General features: G+C 53.3%; 1 protein-coding gene across 1 annotated transcript; it reads right to left on the bottom strand.

The window, feature by feature from the left end:
- Nucleotides 1-222: 222 nt before the first annotated feature.
- SARM1 (sterile alpha and TIR motif containing 1) lies at nt 223-19,688 on the bottom strand. The gene is made up of 9 exons (XM_036122537.2): nt 18,838-19,688; nt 12,619-13,237; nt 10,438-10,650; nt 10,092-10,183; nt 9,767-10,002; nt 7,132-7,234; nt 6,866-7,055; nt 1,790-1,911; nt 223-1,704 (listed from the first exon to the last, which is right to left on the bottom strand). Exons 1-9 carry the CDS (start codon nt 19,305-19,307, stop codon nt 1,575-1,577), a joined length of 2,175 nt encoding a protein of 724 aa, XP_035978430.2. The 5' UTR covers nt 19,308-19,688; the 3' UTR covers nt 223-1,574.
- Nucleotides 19,689-19,811: the final 123 nt, after the last annotated feature.

The raw sequence follows: 19,811 nt of genomic DNA on the forward strand, positions 1-19,811 counted from the left end.
TGTCGATGCCCTGACTCCCTCACGGGCTCAAGAGCTACAAGTGACCTAGTCAGCACCTGCGGGAGGTGACTCTGGAAGCTGAGCCAGCCTGAGGTGCCAGGCCAGTGTCCCCAGGAGGGAAAAAGCAGGGCACGGTCTCAGGTGACCCCATTAACCAAAGCCTGGGTTTACGGGAGGGAGGATAGTTCCCTGCTCTTACCCGAGTGGAGAAAGGAGCAGAGGGACATTCCTGCTCGTTTATTTTTGTACAGCTCTTGGGCCAGCCTTTTTTGGTGAAAACCTGCCCCCCACTGCCAGAGCCCTGGGGCAGAGAAGCCAGCCAGGTAGAGCAACAGCCCTGCCCAGGGCACAGCCTCCAGGATGATTTCTCTGGACAGGCAGTGGACTGAGCACCAGGAGGCCAGGTCTGGATCCCGGGGCGGCCATGCTGATTTGGGAAATGGCATGTCATTCAGTTCCTTCTCCATACAAGGGAGATTATACGGGGTGGGGTTGCTCAGGTGATTGCAGGAAACCTGGAGGGGTGTGGGGGGCGGGGGGGATGGCAAAGATTTGGGAGGGATTTGTGTTTTAGAGCCTCACTAGTTAAAGTACCATTCCTTGACCATCCGCATCCACTCACCTGGGAATTTGTGAGAAATGCAGAAACCCAGGCCCTGCCCAGGTCTCCTGAATGCAGTTTCAGAAAAATTCCCCCGTGATTCCAATGCACCCGTCACCCTTCTTCAGGATCCTGCCTCTTCCCGTGTTGCTGCAGGCTCTGTCCAGCCGACTGCTGCTGACACAGGGGGCTGCCTCCCCTGGCCGCCCCCTGAGCAAGTGGGTGGGGAGGGGCTGGGGAAGCCAGCTGAGCCAGGCCGGCGGGAACTGAGGCACAGCAACAAGGCATGTGGAGGGTGGTGAGCTGCCTGTTGAGCAGGCCCGGGCCCCAGCAGGTGGCTCCCTTGCACCGAGGAGAGCAGCTGCAGGCCGGCCAGAGTGAGGGTGACCCCGACCCCGGGTGTGGCCAAGAGGACTGCACCTCAGGAAGGCTGGGAGGGGACTGGGGACCAGGCCAGCTAAGGACACAGTGGTTACAGGTCAAGGCCACAGGGTGGCAGGAAGCAGTGAGGCCAGAAGCCAGGCACGATCTAGGTGGAGAGTCATCACCGGACCCCCATCTCCGGCTGGCTCCTGGGCCCAGGCCCTTGCTTAGCCCCGAGGGGTGGGCATTGCCCGAACTCCTGTCGGAGGGAGGATGCCTGGCCGCGTTCTGGGCAGGAGGGGATGTCGTGTGCGGCAAACCCTCAATCTCCAGAGTCTCTCCCACACCTGAGATAGAGAGCCTGGTGGCAGGGCTGGGGGGAGGGGGCGGGTCTGGCCCTGAGCACCCCCAGTGCCTGGCTTCCCTTCCATTTCTAGACACCAAGGAGGCTGGGTTTGAGGTGGACCGTGAGGGAGGGGGCAGAGCGACAGCCATTTCCAGAGAAGGGCCCCGGGCGGTTGCAGCCGAGAGAGGCCAGTTTGAGGAGCTGCTCCTTCGGGACGGACGATGGAAATGGGGGTCGCAGCAGGGCTTGGGAACTAAGGACTGGTTAAGTTGGGCCCATGGGTGCGGCCCCCTCCAAACTGGTGTCAGAGCCTGCAGATGAGTCCCGAGAGGAGCGGCCCTGCAGGAAGCGGATGATCTTCTCAATCGTGGCCTCCTGGTACTCGTGGGACCACCTGTGGGCACAGGGGCTGGTGGGTCCGGGGGCTACGCGAGCGGAGCTGCTGGCTGGGGGCTGCGCACCCGCCCCCCTCTCCTCACTTGATGCCATTGAAGGAGAGCACAGCCTGCATGTCCTCAGGCAGGTCCTGGGGCTCTGGCCACTCGAAGCCATCGATGACCGGCACGATGTTCTTGCCACAGCTCAGAGCAGTCACAATCTCCTGCAGAAAGAACGAGGGGAGAGGAAGAGGCCTGGGTCCCCATCTAGGGACCCTGGGGCCAGGTAGACGCCGGGAGGGGTGCTGGTGCTGAAGTCCACTTTGACTTCTCCCTCACCCCTTGTTTTTTTTAATAAAAATCAAATATTTGGTTTTTGCCCCAGGTCCTTGGCATAGAGCTCCCAAAACACTGGGAATCCCCGGATGGGTGGAGGTTGGGGATGGGGTTGCCTAGGTAGCTTCTGGATGGGGGCTGCTTGCCAGGAAGACCAAGCTATGATGAAAAAGTTGGAAATTTTAAGTATCCCACATACATTCACAGACGCACACCTCCCAGGAGGGGAAAGGGGCTGGAGATTGAGTTCACTCACCAGTGGCCAATGACTCCATCATGCCTCCATAATGAAACCACCATCAAGTCCCCTAAGGATGGGGTGGGTTGGTGAACACATCTAGGTGTTGGGAGGGTGGCCTGCAGAGGGCATGGGAGCTCTGTGCCTCCCTGCCTGTGCCCCACGCCCCAAACCTTTGCCCTATGCATGGCTTACATTCCAATGTGCCTGAGTGAGCCAGTGTTCCTGCAGTGAACCAGGAATAGTTAAGTGCTTTCTCAGTACTGCAGGTCATTCTAGCCAATTACTGAACTGGAGGGGGGAGGGATGTGTGTGTCATGGGAACCCCTGAATTGCTAGCCAAGTCAGACAGAAGTGCGGGTAGCCTGGGAACCCAGGACTCTCAGGCATCTGAAGTGAGCACGGACATGTGGGACTGAGCCTTTAACCCTCTGGAGTCTGACATTTGCTCTGGGTAAGTCAGTATCAGAACTGAACTGGGGGCATCTGGGTGGCTCTGTCGGTTAAGTGTCAGACTCTTGGTTTCAGCTCGGGTCATATCTCAGGGTCTTGAGATCGAGCCCCGTGTCGGGTGTGCCCTCAGTGGGGAGGAGTCTGCTTCTCCCTCTGCCCCGCCCTCACACTCACAGGCACGCAATGTGGTCTCCTGCTCTCTCTCAAATAAGTAAATCTAAAAAGAATTAAAAAAGAACTGAATTGAACTGTGGGACACCCAGTTGGTGTTGGCAAATTGGAGAACTGGTTATTGGTGTCAGCAAAAACCCACACAGCTTGGTATCAGAAGAAAAACATCACCCTTTGCATCCAAACTGATCCATCACCATCTCTGCCAGTTGTACCCCTTATTTCTCAGATCTACCCACTTTGTCTCTTCCTCCACCCCACCACCGCGCTGCTCCAACCCCCCCATCTTTGTCCCCCACCAAGTCTCTCCCCATTCACTCTTGCCCCCTCTAACTTGTTCTCTACATTGCCCCTTCACCTGGCTGCTCTTTGCAAAATGCAAATCTGATCATGTCACCCCCTACTTAAAAATCTTCAAGACTTTACACGGCTCTTAGAATAAAATTCAGACTCCTTACTGTGGTCTGAAGGCTCTGTGTGGTTGGCCACAGCTCCCTTCCCAGACTCCACCCTGCACCATTCTCCCAGCCACACAGACCCTGCAGCCCCTTAGATTTGGCATCCTCCCTCCCTGCATAGGGCCTTTGCACATGCTTTTCCCTGCCCCTTCACCTAACTAATCCCTACTCATTTTTCTGATCTGAGCTCAATCCATACTTTCCCATGGAAGTCTCCACTCCCTTCTCTGACTAGGCACGATCTCCCTATTGTAGGCTCTCACAGGCTCTTTAGCACATGCTACAGTTGCAAACTTAATTAATGAGTAATTTACTTAATATCTGTCTTCCCCACCAGACATAAAGACAGGGATCATGTCTGGTTTTTATCCACCTTGTATCTCAGCATCTTTCACAAAGCCTTGCCCATACTCAGCCTTTGCCAAATACTTAATTGGATGGCTGGATGGTTGGAATGAATGAATGAATGAATGAATGGGAGAGAAAACATAGCATAGCCGTTAGGGGCTACACTCTGGAATCATGAGATTGGGGTTCACATTGAATCTCTGACACAGGCTTTGTGGTCTCAGGCAACCAACGGACCCTCAAAGCCTCTGTTTTCTCTTCTGTTGGGGGGATACCTGCCATGTCCCGTGGCAAGTGGTTAAAGCAGCGCCCAGCATGTAGTGTGTGCTTAATCAATCACAGGGATTATGATTTCCTCCTCTGTAAAGAAAGATAATAAACCTCCCTCACAAGGTGGTTCTGAGGATATTACTTACTATTAATGGGTGCTCTGGTAAGTGCTTATTGAATGTTTTTTCCCTTTCAAGGGGGGAACCTCAGGGATTGGGATTTCTTGAGTGCAGTTCACTTGTGGTTTTCTATATTGATTACCCGCCAAATGTGGCTTCGGGGAAAGGAGTTTTAAAACCAGAGGCAATGAAGCAGTAAAAACAACCAAGGAAGGCTGATGGAGCCTTTGGGACTGGTCCTAGGCAGAGGCTTCCGCCACCCCTCCTCCCTCTGGATGGATGTCAAGCACGCGTGGGGAGCAGAGCCTTCCTGGGGAAAGAATCCACATAACTCCAACACTGATTGCTTTTGGGGAACCTCTCATGTTATGAATGAGAAGGAGGAAGCCCAGAGAGGGGAAGGGACTTGCCCCCAAGTCACACAAATGCTCAGCCCAAGAGGGGCCAGGCTTCTGAATCAAGCTTTTAGATTCCAAGCCCAGGGCTCTTTTAGCCAAGCCCTCTGCCTCTCTGCTGAGAACTTATATGAATTCTGACCCTGCACAAATTTATTTGAGAGCCTTTAGACATTTGTTTTATCCAGAATTACACAGACCCAAAGACCGCACACTGCTCATTGCACAGACTCAGTATCTGGCCAAGAGAGGAAGAATGGCTTGTTCAAGGTCATCCAGCCGGTTCAGACTGAAAACTTGGATTCGAGTCGAGTGTTCTGGCCTGGTGAACCTGGTGGACATGTATGGCCTTCCCAGTTATCTCAGCTTCCTCTGTTTGGTCACTGGTTCAAGTATTTCGTAAACTTGTCAAGAGCCTGCTTCGTACCACGCATGCTTGTAGGCATCCGGGATATAGAGTGAACACAGCAAGGTCTGATCTTGCATGGAGCTCAGCTACTCCTCTCTTTATCCCAGAAGGCCACCTGCCACCTGCTCTGGGCCATCAACCATGATCCTGCAGGTGTCTCTTTGGCCCAACATCCAACCAAGCCCAGTACTCACCTCCTAAAACATGGCTTCCAGGGCCTGACCCTCTTCCCTACGCTGGGTCTGGATGCACTCTGGTGTCAGAACCTTCTCCCTACAACTGCTGGCCTGGCCTCACTGCCCTTGTGGGATCCCTTTTCCCAGTGCTTTAAACACAAGTCTTCTCCTAGCCTTTAGGTACCCTGCAAACTGGTTCTGTAGTTTTTCGTTTGGTTTTTTTAAAGAGGGAGAGAGCCAGTGGGGAGGGGCAGAGGGAGAGGAGGGGAAAGAATCTTAAACAGGCTCCAGGCCCAGTGCGGAGCCCGACGCAAGAGGCTAGATCTCACGACTCTGAGATCATGACCTGAGCCAAAGTCAAGAGTCAGATGCTTACCTGACTGTGCCACCCAGGTGCCCCAGTGGTTTGCTGGTAAATGTTTAACAAATAAATCTCTGGGGGCAAAAAACCCCAACCAACCAAACAAATAAAACCCTGATTTATAGTGTTTACCAATTTCCTTTGTGTAAATATTCCCACCAGGGCTGATCTCAAGCTACCAACATGACGTCCCTGGACAGGGAATTGGGAAGAGATGCAGACAATCATTTCTGGTGTCAGCTGAATCCTGCCCTATCCCACCACCTCCCCTCCCACCCCCTCAGATCTGCGCCATGGAAGGCAGTCAGGTGCTGGGAAAGAGCATGGGCTTTGGAGTCAGATCGATGGAGTTCAGAGCCCAGCTTTTCGGATTTCTACACCAGCCAGGGGAAAAAGTATTCTTCTCTGAGCCTCAGCTTCTTCATCTATAAGCAATTACCAGTGATGCACCTTCCTCATCCCCACTTTTGTCCTCTGCTCGTGCAGTCGCCCTGCCTGGGATGCCTTTTCTTCCACTTACCTAAATTCTTAAGACTCTTCTCAACTTCTGCTTCCTCCACGAAGCCTTCCCTGGTTATTCCAGCCCTTAATATTCTCCCCCTTCTCCATGCTCCTATGGCAAGTAAGAGGTTCACCTACGTAGCTTAGCAGCGACACCAAACCATATATGAACTAGCCACGTCTGGGCATACTCTTATTTCCTTAGCTGCTCCAGGACAAGGGTTCCATCTCAGATGACTGCTGTATCCCTCACTGATTAATAATTAATAACCTGCAGATGTGATATGGACCCATTTCATCCATCCATCCATCCTGCAAGTATTCAATAAGTTTCTACTGTGTGCCAGACACTTAAGATACAATGGCATTAATTAAACAGTGGTAAACACTCACACTGATTACAAGAATAAATGCTACCATTATAGAGCAATTACTACAGAACGAGGCCTTCTGCTAAGGACTTGACAAGTTTTCGCTCTTTTAATTCTTATAACAATATCCTAGGGAGTTAGGGACGATACTTCTCCCACTTTACAGTAGCAAACATGAAGCTCACTGCGGTTATGTAACTTGCCCAAGGCCAGAGCTGGGATTCAAACTCACAGCATTGTGCCCTTCATGATCTCACTGCACCTGTCGCTAGGCTATCTTGCCCCTCTTCCCGCACGGAGGTTATTTGTCAAAGTGTTTTCCTCCTTTTCTGACTCTCACGACCATCCCACAGGTGTATAAGACAGACAAGTTATCCCCATTTTCTGAATGAGAACACTGAGGCCCAGAGAGCCTAAACGACTTGCTAAAGGCCAGTTACAGTCCTAGCTGTGGCTCTTGCCTCAAAGCCGGGTCGCAGAGGTTGCTGGGGAGTGCGGATGAGAAGGAAAGGGAGGAGGACCTTGACCCCTGGCCACAGGCCAGTGCTGGGACCACAGAGGGCAGCACCTACCTTGTGCACCCAGTCCTTGCACTCATGGTCCTGCATGCACTTGTCCAGGGCCCCGGCCGACAGCACCAGCACAAAGTTACGGGCACCCATGACACTCTGGATGAGCTTGTCCTCGAACTTGCCCGCTTCCAGCTTCTCCACATCAATGAAGACACTGAAGCCGTGCAGCTGCAGATGCACCTTCAGGAGGCTGGGAAGAGGTCCCGTGTCACTGCCCTGGCCCGGCCCTGAGGCCCCGGGCCACCCGCCTGCCCACCCCTTCTCACCTGGCGAGCTGGGAGCCTGAGTTCCGGCGGTAGCTGATGAAGACATCTGGGATGTCCCCACTGGGCTTGCCGCCAGTGCAGGGCAGGGGGGAGTGTAGCATTTCTGAGGCAGACAAGGGGACAGCTTGGTAAGGGTAGCCCCTCCCCCTCACTCACCATAGGGTACGTCATCCCCTGCCCACCCAGCCTGGCCCAGGCAGGGTGGCCTGTCCAAAAGAGAGTCACTGAGATAGAGAGCTGGGCCTACAGGAAGGAAAGCTGCTCCCTATTGGCGAGTCCCTCTCAAGAGGCAGGCACTGTGTTTTAGGGACCCAGATCTGCACCTCCAGCCCCGCCCTCTCTCCGGAGCCCCAGACCTGCACGGGCAGCTGCCCACAGACACTGTAAACCCAACACATCCCAAATCCTCCCCAGGCCCCTGCCTTCCTAGTTCCTACCACAGCCAGAACCTGTGTATCGGCCTGAACTCCTACCTCTCATTCATTCATTCCACACATATTTACTAAGTACTGTGTCAAGCACTACCCTTTGTGCTTGAGATACACCAGTGAACAGAACAGACCTTCGTAACACCTGACTCCGTGCTCTGGATTCTTCCAATTAAACATCCTGGACTCCAGCCCCAGGGCCCTCCCTATGTGCAGGTCCCCAACTCAGCCTTCTCAGCGGTTTCCCCAAATCCACACTTGCCTAGTCCACCCTGTTTGCACAGCAACCGGAGGGGTCTTTCTAAAATCCAAGTCTCAGTGGGTCACTGCCTCCACTTAAAAAATATGCATGGTGGGGCGCCTGGGTGGCTGTCGGTTAGGCGTCTGCCTTTGCCCAGGTCATGATCCCCCTGGATCCCTAACCCTAACCCACGCCCTCAACTCAGCCCTCCGGGAAGGTCGCCACAATGCCCATAGATCAGACCTTCCATGCTCCTGGGCCCTAACCCTAACCCTAGGCTGGGTTCTGAGAGGACCACCCCCAGAAGCTTGGCTCCAAAGCCATACCAGAGGACTCAGCCTGCAACACAGAAGGAAACCGTGCCATTTGGAACTCCAGAAAGGATTCAGAGCAGGAGAAATCTGAATGCAAACCTGAGCCATGCAGGTGCCCCTCCCTGTTTTTAAGAAATGAAATCTTGGGGTTTTATTGGGAGCTGCAATGTGAAAATAATGAAAGCTGATCTGCTTTGGTTGAACTTGTTGAATGGACAGATGAATGAAAAGAATCCATCTTATATAATATTCAGATTTAACACTCACAGACAGCCCTTGTCTGTTTATGAAGCAGAAAGACAGAGGTTCAAATCCTAGTTGTTATTTAATGGCTTTGGGATATGTATTTGGGATTTCCCAAGGAACAACCTTGGGAAGTGTATTTAAATTCTTTAAAACTTAGTTTCATCATCTTTAAAATGAACACTCTTGATGGAAATGTTCTTCATCTTGGATTATGATGGTAGTTAAACATGTATGCATTTTTCAAAACTTCAAATTGGACACTTTTAAGTTATACCTCTTTTATTACTTAAAAATTTTTAAAAAGTAGATTATAGAAAGGCGCCCAGGTGGCTCAGTGGGTTAAGTGTCTGACTCTTGATTTTGGCTCAGGTCATGATCTCAGGGTCGTGAGACTTAGCCCCTAGTCGGGCTCCGTGCTCTGTGGGGAGTCTGCGTGACGATTCTCTCTCTCCCTCTGGCCCTCCCCCCTCGCTTGCTCGTGCTCTTTCTCTCTTTCAAAAAAAATTAAATAATAAAATAAAATAAAAGTTGATTAAAAAAACTAACACCCAGGGGCACCTGGATGGCTCAGTTGGTTGAGCGTCTGCCTCCCGCTCAATCATGATCCCAGGGTCCTGGGATTGAGCCCCACCACAGACTCCCTGCTCAGCCGTGAGTCTGCTTATCCCTCTGCCTCTCCACCCCAGCTCATGCTCTCTCTCCCTCTCTCTCAAATAAATAAATAAAATCTTAAAAAAAAATAACACCCACTGAATAGAATGGATATAGATATTAATGAGATAATACGTTTAAAACTTAATACATATAGTAATTGACAATATTAGCAAAATAGTCAATTAGCAAATTAAAATTAAAGTTAAATTAAAAAGTAAGTAAAAAGGGTTGCTAGAGCCCTAGAATCCATTCTGCCGTAGTGACAGCCCTATAGCACCTCCAGACCCACACTTTGTAAGCTGTTGGCTAAGCGCATAAGCCCCGTGTCTGCCCACCCCTATCCCCTATCCCCAGCAAGTACCCTCCTTGCTGTCTAACCTCGACATCTGCATATACTGCTCCCTCTGCCTGGGCTGTTCTTCCTGCTGCACCCTCCTCCCCAGTACATCCTTCAGGACCTGGTCAGGCGTCCTGTAAATGCCTAGACCTGGGTGGACAGGGTAGGCAGCACTTCCTCTCAGCTCCCACTGGAATCCTGGGCGTGCCTCCTGCTGTGGTCACCTACCTGCCTTACTTCCACCCTCCTGCTCAGCTCAGACGGGGAACTTCTTTGCATCCTCAGAATCCAGTCTGGCACAGCATCTGTGCTCAATCCACCCTCAGTGAGGCTCGGAGGCCCCACCACGTGTCTCCCCTCGCCCCCCAGGGCTGGGGGCTAGGACAGGGGTGGGGTGCCAGATGGGCGGGCTGACCTCTGGCGGCCGTGAGGATGCGCGCGCGATGCACGCCCAGGCGGATGCCGCAGTCCTCCAGGAGCTGCTGCTCGGACACGCGGTGCAGTAGGGAGCGGTCCAGGCCGCAGCTGACCAGGCCGTATGTGTACTGGCGGAAGCGCGGGTCCAGGCTGCCCAGCCAGTCAGCCAGGTTGCTGCGGTCGCACGTAGCGTAGTTGGCAAAGGTCTTGAGCTCCGTGAGCTCCCTAAAGAATCTGCAGCCCGGGGAGAAGAAGACGCTGAGGTCCTGAGTGGGACTGGCTAGTGGCAGGGGGCGAGGACCGGCGGGCAGGGGGCTCCGTACCTTTTGCGGGTGATGCCGGATTTCATGCCCAGGTCGGTCTGGAGCTCCTCCTCCGTGAGCCGCAGAAGCAGGTCGCCATCTACCTGCTGCTCCTGGGGGAGGGGTCAGATGTAAGGAAGGGCTTTCCTCCTCAGCCGTTGGACCCCAAGCATAAGATGCAAGGACAAGGAACTGGAGACGGCGATGGGACCCAGATTAGAGCCGAGTGGCCCCAGAAGTGGTTGAGTAGAGGCTCCCACACCCGAAATCACCCCTGGCGCCGCGGGCGTGCTGGCCGCGAGGGGGCGCTGTTGCCTTGTTCAGGGCGCCCCTAGCGGCCGCGCGCCTTGGGCATGCGCTGCTCTACCCGGAAGCTCTCGCAGTAATGCGCGAAGCCGATCTGCTGTAGCCACGTCTGGACCTCGGCCTCCTTCCAGCTGGCCACGCAGGGCAGGATGGGCCGCGGCACCTCCTCGCCCAGCAGGCGCAGCGCGCGCTTGGCCAGCGCCGACGTGGTGCCATTGGTGGAGTAGGAAACCAAGCGTTTCAGGCTCTGGATGGCTCCGATGTCGCTGAATACCTAGGGAGGGTTGGGGAGAGGGTGTCTTGGGTCCCCCAGTTCACCAGCCATCCCCAAACGTGCCCAGTCCCTCCCCTCGCCTCTTCTCACCGCTGAAACTCCCATCGTCTGCCCTTGCCCTGCCTTCATCCAGTATATCACCTAGTTCTGTGAATTCCCCCTCCTGAAACTCTCTCAACTCTTGCCCTCATGTCTTCCCTCTAGCAGCTTCCATCTCCCTGGGATGAAGTCTGCGCTCTCACCCTGGCACAGTGCAGCCCCTGCCCACCATTCTCAGCTCACTTCCCCTTTCTCCAACCCACACTTGGCTGACACCCACCCACTATGACTCTCCTACCTCTGGGCTCAGTCATGGTGTTCCCAGACCTTTAGTTCTTCCAACCTGCTTGTGGGAATCCTGGGTCATCCAGTGGAATCCAAATTGATTAGCACTCCCTCCATGCAGCCTGCTTTGATTTACCCACAGCTTGGCCCCTCCCTCCAATTAGCCCTTGTACTCTAAATGCCACTGTTGTTAGTTGATAATGCAGCGTCCACTAAACGATAAGCTGAGGTCATGTTTTAGTCACCTTTGGAGTCCTGTACCTGGCACACTGCAGGGTACAGAGTGGGGGCTTACTATCTCTTTCCTGAACTGCATTCACTTGGTCTTGTTGGAAAAGGGATGGCACAGCTGGTGGTCATGGCTACTGCCCAGACACTGTCCTCACTCCCTACTTCCTTTCAAGTCCTTTCTCCCAAAGCAGAATGACCTGATCTATAAAGCCAGTCCCCCCATGGCCCAACTCTGGGGCACCGAGGGGAAAATCAGAAGCTCCTAGGACATTAGACCTTGGAAGAGGCCTTAGAGACCCCCTAACCCCACAGTCTCTTTTTAATCTGTGGGGACACATACAATAGGTGACAATCATCTGTGAGACACTCTCCTTTGAGCAGCCCAGCTGACAGCTGTGGTACAGCCAGGGTGGTCCATTTGGTGCCCACCACTCCCTGTGTCCCAGCTGTCCGCCAACTCCCAGACCCCCAGAAGAATGCAAAGGAGGGAGAGGGGTGTTGTAGGGATAATCTTGATTCTGTAATATTTAAAAAACAAAACCCACAAACTTTTGATCATTTAACTATTACTAGGTCCACATGCAGGGTAAGAACTGCTGCTGTGGCCTGCTTCTTCAATTTTCCAGAGGCTAAAAAGGAAGCATATAGAGGCCCAGAGAGGAGAAGCCAGCTAGCCAAGGTCACACAGCAAGTTAAAGCTGAGGGCAAAAGCTTCAGATCAGGCCCTGGGCATGAGGACCTCTTGGGATGCAGGAGTTATCTGGTCAACACACTGACATCCTGCCCCCCAAGCCTCTGTCTCTGCACTTCATCTCCTTCCTGCACTCCAGATCCACATGATGAAATGGCCCACTGGGGTGCCCCAACTGGTCACTGTTCATGCACCCCAAGCTCAACCTGTCCCAGTGAACTCACTTTCTTCCCCTCCTCCACTGCAACCTCTCATCAGTTAACCTTATTTCAGTAGCAGGTGCCAGCACCCATGGGGGTGCCTGTGTCCAAAGCCAGGAGTCACCCTCAACTCTTCCCTCTCCTTCACCCAACTAGCCACCAATTCCTAATTCTATCTCTTCAGCACCTCTGGGATCTGTCTGCTTTTCGCTGCTTCTGCTGCCATGCTCCAGCCCCCCTTCCCAACTGTCCCCGTCATGGCCTCCTATCTGGCCCCCTTGCCTCCATCCTCACCCTTGCCAATTCCATCTCCACACTGCAGCCAGGGTAATCTTTGTAAAGCACATGTTGCCTGCTTAAAACCCTTGGTCTTGCCTTCAAGGCCAATGACTGCTCTCTCATCCTTCTCCTTGCTTCACTTAACTCTTATGTGTACTTCAAGTCCCAGTTGAATGTCACTTCCTCTGGGAAGCCTTCCCAGACGCTCTCTAACCCCTGCCCCCTCCCTCACCCCACACCCACCTTGGTCTTGCCCTGCAGGCTCTTGATGGCAGCCTCCGCACACAGATAGAAAGCCCCGATGCACTGCGCCTCCAAGCGCGACGAGTCGAGTAGCGGCACGAGGCGCTGCAGGTCGTCGGGCCCGCGGCCCTGGCTTGTGTCACTGGCATCCACCAGGCAGCGGGCGAAGCGGCCGGGGTCCAGCGAGGCCACGAGCGGCTCCACGAGCGCCAGCGTGCCGGAGCGCTCCACCTGGCGCTCCACCTCCTTGTTGGTTGCCAGCACCGCCACCGCGAGGCAGGCGTGCAGCCGCAGCAGCTCGTCCTCTTTGGAGAAGGCGAGCGGGAAGAGCCACTCGGCGGCGCGCTTCTCCACCATGCGCCGCTGCGCCGCCTGGCCCCCGTGCAGCGCGCAGTTGCCCAGCGCCAGCGCGCAGTGGCGGAGCAGCGCCGGGTCCGTGCGGCGGCACCAGTACAGCACGGCGTCCAGGCCACCGGCCGCCACCAGCCGCTGGCACGTCTCCTCCGAGTGCTTGAACATGTGCTCCAAGATGCCGGCCACGCTCCGCGCCAGCTCCACCGGCTCCCGCTCTTTTGCCAAGTTCAGGATCACGCCCAAACCGATGCGCGCCACGCGGTCCCTGCCGAAAGAAAGTGGGACAGGGACGATGGAATGGCGGTGCCCCCGGGGAGGTTGGCCACGCCCTGGTCACTTACACCCCTCTGGCCTCACTAGTGTCATATAGGACATGAGGGAGAGCATTATCCTACCTGCCTCCTGCTTCCACCTCACCCTGGAAGGAATTACAAGGGTGCTCCATCCTGGCCACACCCATTTCCTCCCTTACCTCTGCCTCCTTCCCCGCAGTGTGTGTCATGGTTAAGAACCCTAACTCTGCAGACATCCCCTGGGAGCTGTTTTTTTTTTTTTTCCCTAGAAAGCTGTGGGACCTTGAGTGCCTTCCTTTATCTTTCTACCTCAGTTCCTCACCTCTAAATAAGATAAAAGGAATACCAACTCCAAGGGTCATTATGAGAAGGAAGGTGATAATCCATGTAAAATGCTTTCCACAGTGCCTGGCACATAGGGAAGACTCACTAAATGTTAACTTCTTATCATCATTTGAAGCATCACTTGAAATACACCCCTCTTAGCCTTGCCCTCAAACCTCTCTTCACTCCACACAGTGTGACTGGAGTGTATTTATTCATTCACTTGACAGATGTTTATTGAGGAACTACTGTGTGCCAGGCACTGTGCTAGGGACTGAAGCTGAACAGTGACTAAGAGTGCCTGGAACTTATACACAGCTAATATGAGACAAACAATAAGCACGTGAACAATGAGTGAACAGGCCACAATGCTAGCAAACACAGGTGATGTAACGGGCAATGTTTGGGCGGAGGAGGAGGTGACATTTTAGAGTACGATATCCAGAGACTCCTGCCTGCAAGTATCTGGGAGAAGAGCATTACAGGCATAACGAACAGCAAGGACAAAAGCCCTGAGGGCTCGTGAGCTTGGCATGTTTGAGGAATAGAAAGAAGGCCAGAGATATTTGCAATGTTTAAAACCAACAATGAAAAATATAAAAGCAACAAGGATTCATAGATAGAATATATAAATAGTCAAGTCAACAAGAAAAAGGTAGCAAATTCAATAGGGAATGGCGAAGGATATAAATGGCAACTTACAAAAGAGAATATCCAAAATGTTAACAAGCAAATAAAGAGATGCTCTAATTCATTAGTAATCAGTGAAGTGAAAATTAAATCAGCTATCACTTTACACTTATTGGATAGGCAAAAAGCAGAAGCTGGGCAACAGTGAAGGTTGGTGGGGTGTGGGGCCATGAACACCCTGAAGCTAGAGGTGCGTGCTGAGGCAGTCGATTTGGAAAGCAGGCTGGGATGGGTGGGTGAAGTTAAAGAGATATGCACCCTATGAGCCAGAAATTGGAGCTTTTGAGTTAAATCCCAAAGAAATCGTCACAGATCCACAAAGGAATATGGAAAAGGCTGTTCACTGCAGGGTCGTTTGTGGTGAGGGAAGATGGCGGCGGTCTGGGTGTCGAGCCTGGGAGAGTGGAGAGGTAACATGGGCAGGTGCCCACTCTGGAGGACTATGGAGCAGTTACAAGGGACTGAACAGATGATACCATAGCACGTGAAGGCTCTTAAAAACAATATGGAGTGGGTGAAAGTATGAACTGGAATGTGCTATATAACACAGCACCATTTGTGTAAATTAAAAATACATGCACACAAAACAAGAATAAAGATTTTACCAGGATGCAGATATAAAGACACACATTAAATATACTGGATGGGTGCCTAGGGCATTAATTTGGAAAGATGGTGGGACATTCATGAAGAGGAGAAGGGGAGATTGTGGAGATGGTATTCTAGGCGCAGATGCATGCAAAGGCTTGGAGGTATCTGAGAGCTGGTGTTCTTGGGGACTTGCCCCCACCTCAGCCATGCTGAAGTGAAGCCATTTCTAGTGGCTTAGGTGGAAGGTTCAAGTGGAGAGAAGGGAAAGGGTCCTGGGGGCCTTCTGAGCCCCCTCCAGGCATTTGTACTTTATCTTGGTGGCAAATGGGGAGCCACTGAAAGGCTTCAGGAAGGGGAGAGACCTGCTCTTACATGGGTTTTAGGAAACATTCTGACTGCTCTAGGGAGGAAAGGTAGAAGGGAGGGAGCCTGGATGTCAGCAGAGCAGGCAGAAAAGTTGCCACACTCTAGGCAGAGGTGAAAGTTTTGTGTCTTCCTGACCTCCACAAATGATGTCCTCCACAACTGACATTACCCCCAAAGACTTAGAGGCTCAGCTAGACATGGAGTCCCTGCCCAGTGAGCATCACAGTGACACTTGTGACTTTGTGTCCACTGCAGGTCCCAGCTGAGCCCATAACATGGCACAACTTAACTGAGTTGATCACTGAGCTTGCCCCGAAGTCCAAAAGAATAGGTGGGTTCTAATCATTCACTTGTTCCTTTTACCAATGAGAAAGCCAAAGTTCAGAAAGTTTACATGACATGCTCAGAGTTACACAGCTGGTGAGAGGCATAGCTAGGGTCTGAACCTGCATCTGTCTGTCTTCAAAGGTCAAGATTCTTCATCTATACTTTGTGCTTCCGGAACAATCTGACTACATAAACTCTGAGAATATCAGAACCAGGATGTGTTTAAGCAATAATCTAATCCAACACTCTCATTTCCTGAGGACCAGTGAAGGGAAGGCCTTGCTCAGGAATATCAATTCAGAGAGGACTTTATTCTTTTTTTGCTTTGTTTTGTTTTTTAAATTTTTTTATTTTTACGTTTTACTTTTTATTTATTTATTTGAGAGAGAGAGAGAAGGAGGGAGAAGCAGACTCCCTGCTGAGCAGGGAGCCTGACCCGGGGCTCGATCCCAGGACCCTGGGATCATGACCGGAGCCGAAGGCAGATGCCTAACCTACTGAGCCATCCAGGCGCCCCGTTTTTAAATTTTTTAAAGAGGACTTTATTTTTGGGGTGCCTGGATGGCTCAGTCGGTTGCGTCTGCCTTCGGCTCAGTTCATGATCACAGGGTCCTGGGATCGAGCCCCACATCAGGCTCCCTGCTCAGAGGGAAGCCTGTTCTCCCTCTCCCTCTGCCTGCCACTCCCCCTGCTTGTTCTCTCTCACTGTCAAATAAATAAATAAAATCTTAAAAAAAAACAAGAGGACTTTATTTTGAGTCTGTTGACCCCCAGCTCTCCCCTTTCCCTATGCACTTGGCACCTTCACAGAACTTGAACTATGTCCTTGTTGTGAGAACTATATACTCAGCTCCCAGCTTCTGCAGCCTGAGAGGCTATGGGTCTGGGTTCAAATCCCAGCTCCAAAGGAGAGAGGAAATCATACACATATACATACAAGCATGTATATATAATATACATATATGCGTAAATCCTTGTATGCCTAGAATTTCTCTGGAAGGACATACTGTGCAAGAAAATTGTTTTGTTGGTTTTCGTCCAGGGAGGGGGTCTGGGTAGAAAGAAAAATTCTTAAGTGTGTGACTTTTTTGTACCTTCGCCCTTTTTGAATTTATATGCCATAGCTTTCTGTTTTGTTTTATTTTTTAAAGATTTTATTTATTTATTTGACAGAGACACAGCAAGAGAGGGAACATAAGCAGGGCGGATGGGAGAGGGAGAAGCAGGCTTCCCGCGGAGCAGGGAGCCCGATGTGGGACTCGATCCCAGGACCCCGGGATCATGACCCGAGCCGAAGGCAGACGCTTAACAACTGAGCCACCCAGGTGTCACTGTTTTGTTTTCTTTTTAAAATATGTCTCCTCCACTTATTCACTGTGTATTTTTGGGAAAGCCATTTAACCTGAGTTAAACCATTTAACCTAATTATGGTCTCCTGATGGGGTTGGGCTATAAATCTCAAAGGCTAGCAATCACATGGGGCCCTCACTGGTGTCATGGGACCAAGTTCAGAGGGTCCTACCCTGTTGGACTTCTCTTGGCATTTGGGGGTGAGGGACGCTGTGATCTAGGCTCCTGGGCAGTGGGTGTAGTAGCACGCTGGGAAGACAGGAATGAGAAAAGGAGTGGGTGCACTGATTGAGGAACTCTCTTTAAGAGGAGTTTGGTTGATGAAAGAAGGGCAAGATTTCATAAACACAGGTTCTCAGTGTATCACCTCCCTTCCCTCCTTTCCAGCCTCCCCCCAGAGCAGTCTAAAGGGTGAAGAGATTCTGCCTTTCTTTGGAAAAAATTTTGATGGCCACGGGGGGGGGGGGGGGGGGGGGGGGGGCTTGCTGGGCTCTGTCCTTGGTCCTGAAGTGCTGTCAGCACCAGCGCGTGGTTTTCTGAGACCAGGAATGATGGGGAGTGTGACTCCTCCCTCAGTAATTCTGAACCAGGTGTTGTTATTTTCAACCTTGAAAAATATCAGTGCAGTTTGCATCTTGTAGCCCTCCTGTTCCTAGGATGTTGGCTGCACCGCTTCCCCAAGGGTTCTAATTATAGCTGCCACGCCCCACATACCAGGCTACCAGGTACGGCCACCCTGTGCCCACCACAGGGAGCACCCACTCTGTTTGCTAGCCCACCAAATGTACTGATGATTGATCTTAAACGGAAAATTAATGACTTGCTGAGTAAGCAGACCCTAACTTGCTCTCCCCAACTTAAATTGCTTCATTCATGCATTTTTGACAGTTGTATCACTACCACTGTCCACAAGGTTATGTTTAATTTTTTAAAATGGTAAGGGAAAAAAAAAGAAAGAAAATGGTAAGGAAAGCACCCTTAACCCATGCCCATCACACTTGTGAGAGCTGCATGAATTGAAAGTGACCCTTCCCAAACCCTTCTAAATCTGAGGGGCCTGAGAATTCAGCATGTGACTATTGAGTGACAGTTTGGTCTGCTCTGGCATCAGAGGGGAGAGGAAGTGAGTGCAAGGGTCCTCATATTCCAGGGGAGATCCCAAGAGGCAGGCAAGGGAGGGGCAGCCAGACCCCAACTGGACCCCCCTACTGTATCTTGGCCCTCTGTGGGGAAGGGACAGAGAACATATACTCTGGCCTCTGCCTAGCTCCTCACCTGTGTCCTCTTCTCTCACCCATTCATCCCACTAGAAAACCTTCTGTGCCCCATTAGCAGCCGCAGAATGAGATCATGTCTGGCCTGTTACGAGGGCCAAAATGAAGAAGGAGGAAGCAGGAGGTGGATTGGGGGTGGCATAAAGGGGGCAAGTAACCCTCAGATCAGTACTCACTTCCATAATCATTGCCCCTCCTCCTACCCCGTTTCCTGAGCATTGTGTTTTCTTCCTTTCTCAGTGGCACAGAAGGAAGCCTAGAAGGGCACCCGGGCCTGTAGGGAGGAGGTCTGTGGGTTTAGGGGGCATTGGCAGCAGGATCCCAGCTCCATCCTCGGAACCAGGGACAAATTCCTGTCCTACCACTCCGTTCTTCCTGTCCCTGTCTCATTCCTCACCCCAACAGTCCTGGGAGTGAATCCCGGCTGCACCATCAGTTCACACTGTGTTGTGACTCCGGGCAAGGCATGAAACTTTCCCAAGCCTCATTTTCCTCATTTGTAAAATAGACACGCTGATCCCCAGCAGGGGTGTAGTACAGGGATGCGGTGAGGTGAGGCGGGAAAAGTCGCACCAGAGACCCGGGCCGTGGACCGCCCTTGCTGCCCCACAGCACCCCGCGCTCTCCCCTCAGCCCGTGAGCACCCTCACCGGTTCTCAGCCACCAGGATCTGCTCCAGCAGGCGGGCGGCCTGCACGCGCGTCTCCAGCTCCCGCGCCTGCAGCAGTCGCAGCAGCAGGTCGAGGCCGCCGTCCAGGCGGATGGCGTCGCACAGACCCTGGGCTACCTCTCGGCCCACGGCCGGAAGCAGCCAGGCCTCCTCCACCAGCTGGAAGACCTCGGCCAGGCCGGCGCCCACGGCCCGCGCCCCCCCCGCCTGCTTCAGCGCCGACAGCGCCTGCTGCAGCTCGGGCAGAGCGCGCTCCAGGGCACCCTGCACCTCGGAGCCCGCCCCGGGCGACACCTCGCGGGGCCCGCGGCCGCCCGCGGTCCACCATGGGCCCGCGCCGCCGCCCCCGTCCGGCCCCGGCACCGCTAGCCGCTCACCGCCTGGCCGTGGGCCCGACATGGTGAAGAAGTGGCACAGCTTGTAGGCAGAGAGAAGCAGCGTCAGGACCATGGGCGCGGGACTGCGGGGGACATCCCCGGTCCGGAGGGGCGGAGCGACCCGGCACTTGGGGAAAGGGGGACAGGAGAGGGATCCAGGGAAAAGAAGGTGCAGGAGGGAGGGATGGATAGAAGGCTACCTACCAGGCAAGGGCGCTGGCCAGAAATCTGGGGGAGGGGCGAGGGCAGGATCTGGGACGGAGCTTTTGGGTGAAGGGATGCGGGCCCAGATGCAGGGCGTGGGCGGGAGGAGCGAGAGGGGAGCGAGGGATGGACCCTGACGCCGGCGGGTCTAGGAGGCAGCAAGAACAAAGCGCGGCTCCAGCTAGGAGATGCTCTGCAGCAGCCCCGCCCCTGAGAAGCCGCAGCCCGGGAGCTGACACCCCGCCTCTCGGTCACGTGGGACTCTTCCCCGGCCTCCTGAGTAGCCTCACCCCCAGGCTTAACCCAGCCACAGCCACGCCCACGCCCTGCGGTGGGGTGGGGGTGGCGACTAGGGGGAGAGGGTGCAGAGCGG

The sequence above is a fragment of the Halichoerus grypus genome, chromosome 2 (assembly GCF_964656455.1).
Source record: "Halichoerus grypus chromosome 2, mHalGry1.hap1.1, whole genome shotgun sequence".
NCBI lineage: Eukaryota > Metazoa > Chordata > Mammalia > Carnivora > Phocidae > Halichoerus > Halichoerus grypus.